Genomic DNA, 5,334 nt, shown 5'->3' with positions numbered 1-5,334 from the left:
CAGTATGTAAAAAAAAACCCAAACAGGAACCAATAAAGATTGGTAAATTGGAGAAATTGAAATCCTTTTGCAGTTGCAATGGAGAAAAGTTTGGTATAATAGTTCCTCAAAAAATTAAAAATAGAATTACCATGTAATCCAGCAATTCCACCTTTGGGTATATATACAAAAGAACTGAAAGCAGGGACTCAAAGAGGTATTTGTACACCCATGCTCATAGCATTCTTTACATTAGCCAAAAGGTGGGAGCCACTCAAGTGTCCATCAATGGATAAATGGGTACAGAGTTTCAGTTTCACAAGATGAAAATAGTTCTGGAGGGCTTCCCTGGTGGCGCAGTGGTTGAGAGTCCGCCTGCCGATGCAGGGGACGCGGGTTCGTGCCCTGGTCCGGGAGGATCCCGCGTGCCGCGGAGCGGCTGGGCCCGTGAGCCATGGCCGCTGAGCCTGCGTGTCCGGAGCCTGTGCTCCGCAACGGGAGAGGCCGCAACGGTGAGAGGCCCGCTTACCGCAAAAAAAAAAAAAAGAAAAAAAAGAAAAGAAAATAGTTCTGGAGATTGGTTCCACAACAACGTGAATGTACTTAACACTACTTGAACTGTACACTTGAAAATGGTTAAGATGGTAACTTTTATGTTACTCCTTTCTCTTTGCATTTACTATGTCAATCAGATTTGGTGTCAGTTCTGCTAGCATTGTAAAAGGAGTTGGAAAACTTAAAAAAAAATTTTTTTTAGAGCACTCCCACATGCCTCACAGATTGTATGTAGCTTTAAGGAATCATTCAGATTATTCTCTGGACTCCCTTCCTCCCAGCTATCACTGCTAAAATTTTCCACCTCTACAGGGCTGAGACAGACCAGGTTTTGTTTTTTTGTGTGTGTGTGTGTGTGGTACGCGGGCCTCTCACTGTCGTGGCCTCTCCCATCGCGGGGCACAGGCTCCGGACGCGCAGGCCCAGTGGCCATGGCTCACGGGCCCAGCCGCTCCGCGGCATGTGGGATCCTCCCGGACCAGGGCACGAACCCGTGTCCCCTGAATTGGAAGGCGTACTCTCAACCACTGCGCCACCAGGGAAGCCCGGGACCAGGTTTTCAGTGGTGCCACATCTTAGGAGAGCACAAGGGCAGATCCTTCAGAGTAAGGGAAGGGTGAAGGTCAGCCCTGTGCTCAGACTGTTCCCTCCCGTGACCTCTCACCTATCCCTTCCTCCTCCCTGCAGAAGATCCACACAAAATTCCAGCTCTTATCCATCTCTTTCTCTTCCTCCAGAGACCTCCACACTGCCTTTGAAGGCTCTTGGAGCATGTTTGTTTATTGGCTTTGTGTACCTATGTGTTCCTAAACTCTCAGCATTATCAACTCCAATCTCACTTCTGTGCCCTCAGGGTCCTATGGAGTGAGCATCTGCCCAGCCTGCCAGCTACCCCATAGTCCCTTACCCTAGCTTATGACAGTAAAGACCTCAGCATTTTTCTTGTTTCTCAGATATTCCAATTTCCTCTCTTTACCTCAGAACCTGCTAGACTCACTACTCCCATACCCTCTGCCACCAGCACCACTACCCCCAACACACACACACACACACACACACACACACACACACACACACACCTTTTTCCCTTGAACTGAGTAACTCCTATCCACTTTTCAGATCCTAGATCTCAGTTCCTATTTATTTATTTATTTATCGGCCATGCCACGCAGCATGCGGGATCTTAGTTCCCCGACCAGGGATCGAACCTGTGTCCTCTGCAGTGGAAGTGCAGAGTCTTAACCACTGGACCGCCAGGGAAGTCCTTCTAAGTTCCTATTTTAAGGGAACCCTTCCCAACCCAGAATATGCCAGACTCCTTGATGTATGCCTAGAACTCAGTGTGCCTAGTTTTAGAGATTTACAGTGTTTGTAGTTAAATATTTATATGATCATTTGATTCATATTTGCCTTCTCCACTAGACTGTAAGCACAGGAAGGCCATGACTGTGTGTGTCTTGTTTCAAATTTTATCCCGGGTGCTTAGCACAGTGTAAGCATTCAAAAAATATTTGTTGAATCAATATAGTACTGTAAAGATAAGTTGTGAGCCTATTCTATATTACACTGGGTCAGGTATTGAAGGGTAAAGGGTTTAATACATAACACCTTATTTTTCACCTGCCCGAGTTTGGAACAAACTTGGAGATAGATGTAGGAGTCAGGCAGATAAAGATAAAAACAAAACAAAACAAAACTTTGTATCAAAGAGAAATGGCATAATAAATACCATTTCCAGTCAAAAGGAATGGGAACTTCTTGGAGAAACGGCTGCTTCCAGGTCTGGAGAAGGAAATATATTATATGAGCTTAAAATATCTTGTAGCAGAAATAAAGACACTATTTAAAAACTAACGGGGATATATGGAAACAACACAAGAGCTGGTTTCAAAAAGACAAATGACAGAAATGGATCATAATTTGATAAATAAACAAGGAATCCCTGAGTCCATAGTCATACTCAAAAAAGCAGGCAGTGAGGGGAAGGGAGGAAAGCTCTTTTTTATAACAGAACTCCAGTTAAAAATGTGGAAGGAGGCCCGCCTCCCGCAGCGGAACATGCGGCCGAGGAGGAGGTGGCGGCGGCGGCGGCGCGCTCCCACGGTTTGAAGCGGCGGGAGGCTGCCAGAGGCCGGCGGCGCGATGAGCTGGGCGGCCGCCTCCGGCTCGGGGCTGTGAGGGGCTCGGGGCCGGGTGTGGGCGGCGGCGGCGCGGCGGGCGGCCCACGCTTCTCCTCGGCGGCGGCGGCGGAGGCCATGCGCAGGACGGCGCGGCCGCTGGGCTGGGGCCGCCTCCCGTGGACCCACGGCCTGAGGGCCCTGCCGCCGCCCCTGCCCCGAGGCCGCCGGCGCTGCCTCCCGCGTACGCGGGGCCTGGCGTGAGCGTCTACCTGAGAGAGGACGAGGTGCGCCGGCTCATCGGTCTTGTTGCAGAACTTTATTATGTGAGAAATGATCTTATTAGTCACTACGCCCTATCCTTTAACCTGTTAGTACCCAGAGAGGCAAATTTCCTGCACTTCACTTGGCATGCAAAGTCCAAGGTTGAATATAAGCTGGGATTCCAAGTAGACAATTTCCTGGCTATGGACGTGCCCCAGGTCAACATTTCTGCTCAGGGGGAAGCTCCACGCACTTTATCAGTGCTTCGGGTCGAGCTTTCCTGTACTGGCAAAGTAGATTCTGAGGTTCTGATACTAATGCAGCTCAACTTGACAGTAAATTCTTCAAAAAACTTTACAGTCTTAAATTTTAAACGAAGGAAAATGTGCTACAAAAAACTTGAAGAAGTAAAAACGTCATCCTTGGACAAAAACACTAGCAGAACTATTTATGGTCCTGTACATGCAGCTCCAACCACTTCTACGCGTGTGTTTTATATCAGCGTAGGGGTTTGCTGTGCAGTAATATTTCTCGTAGCAATAATATTAGCTGTTTTGCACCTTCTTAGTATGAAAAGGATTGAACTGGATGACAGCATCAGTGCCAGCAGTAGTTCCCAAGGGCTGTTTCAGCCATCTAACCAGACGACTCAGTATCTGAGAACCGACACACCCAACAATGCAACTCCTATCACCAGCTCCTCAGGTTATCCCACCTTGCGGATAGAGAAGAATGACCTGAGAAGTGTCACTCTTTTGAAAGCCAAAGCTAGGGTGAAGGATATCGCAATATCCAGGGAGAGGATAACTCTAAAAGATGTACTCCAAGAAGGTACTTTTGGGCGTGTTTTCCATGGGATTTTAGTAGATGAAAAAGATCCAAATAAGGAAAAACAAGCATTTGTAAAAACAGTTAAAGATCAAGCTTCTGAAATTCAGGTGACAATGATGCTTACTGAAAGTTGTAAGCTACGAGGTCTTCATCACAGGAATCTTCTTCCTATTACTCATGTCTGTATAGAAGAAGGAGAAAAGCCCATGGTGATATTGCCTTACATGAATTGGGGGAATCTTAACTTGTTTTTACGGCAGTGCAGATTAGTAGAGGCTGAAAATCCACAAGCAATTTCTCAACGAGACCTGTCCGCATGGCTATTCAGATTGCTTGTGGAATGAGCTATCTGGCCAGAAGGGAAGTCATCCACCAAGACCTGGCTGCTAGGAACTGTGTCATGGATGACACACTTCAAGTTAAGATCACAGACAATACCTTCTCCAGAGACTTGTTCCCTATGGACTCTCATTGTCTGGGGGACAACGAAAACAGGCCAGTTCGGTGGATGGCTCTTGAAAGTCTGGTGAATAATGAGTTCTCCAGTGCTAGTGATGTGTGGGCCTTTGGAGTGACGCTGTGGGAGCTCATGACTCTGGGCCAAACGCCCTACGTGGACATCGACCCGTTGGAGATGGCCGCGTACCTGAAAGATGGTTACCGAATAGCCCAGCCGATCAACTGTCCTGCTGAACTATTTGCTGTGATGGTTTGTTGCTGGGCCTTAGGTCCGGAGGAGAGGCCCAAGTTCCAGCAGCTGGTCCAGTGTCTCACAGAGTTCCATGCAGCCCTGGAGGCCTACGTCTGACTCCTCTCACAGTCCCCCAGCGTCAGGAGGAAGGAGCCTGCCAGGGCTCACTTGTAGCCAGTCACGGCTGCTGCATACGCCACGCAGCACCACAGAAGCACATCTGTCTTCCAGAACACCGTGCCTTGGGAATGCTTTAGAATCGGCACTATCTAAGGCAGACTTAATGATGTCAAATATTTTCTAGACATCACTTTCATTAGGTTGAACTGAAAATGTTTTTGTAAATTTTTTGGCCAAAAATTTTTTTAAACATAGTTAACTTTGGACTAGGGGTACATTCTTACAAAATAAATAAACAGTTTTTTTAAAAAAAATGTAGAAGGAATGATAGAATTAGAAAATCACTATTTGCAAACACCACTATTGCAAATCACTATTTGCAATCAGTAATAACTGATTATCCATGGTTGCTAAAACCATGGGTATAAGTTTGTTGGGGAACAGGATATTCGTATGGGCTCACAGTATCACCCAACAGGTTACTTATTAAGTATAAAGGGAAAAGATACCTTTAAAATGAAGAGATCTGGTGGGCACCACGTTAATCAAAGTGATTAAATCCAGCATCGGAGATACTGGAACAAACTGGCATTGTGTTCTTACTGATGTGATGCAATTGGAAGCATACAACATCACAAACCTGGTATTCATGCTAAATATTTAACATGAATTAATCATAAGGAAGCATCATTATGGTGTATTTTATGACACAGTCTGGCCTTTTCAAACTTGTCAGTGTCTTCTGAAAAGGAGGGAGATTATTCTATAGATTATAGA

General features: G+C 46.3%; 1 protein-coding gene across 1 annotated transcript; it reads left to right on the top strand.

Annotated features, from left to right (window-relative positions):
• Window positions 1-2,789: 2,789 nt before the first annotated feature.
• Window positions 2,790-4,823, top strand: LOC309820739 (tyrosine-protein kinase RYK-like; the record flags this gene model as incomplete). The annotated part of the gene is given in 3 exon segments (XM_082651682.1): window positions 2,790-2,847; window positions 2,850-4,052; window positions 4,055-4,823. Coding segments are annotated over 3 exon segments (1,761 nt in total). The 3' UTR covers window positions 4,555-4,823.
• Between the last annotated feature and the right edge of the window lie 511 nt (window positions 4,824-5,334).

This window comes from Grampus griseus (genome assembly GCF_964374135.1).
Source record: "Grampus griseus genome assembly, chromosome: 3".
NCBI lineage: Eukaryota > Metazoa > Chordata > Mammalia > Artiodactyla > Delphinidae > Grampus > Grampus griseus.
This window is presented reverse-complemented; position numbering and strand designations above follow the sequence as displayed.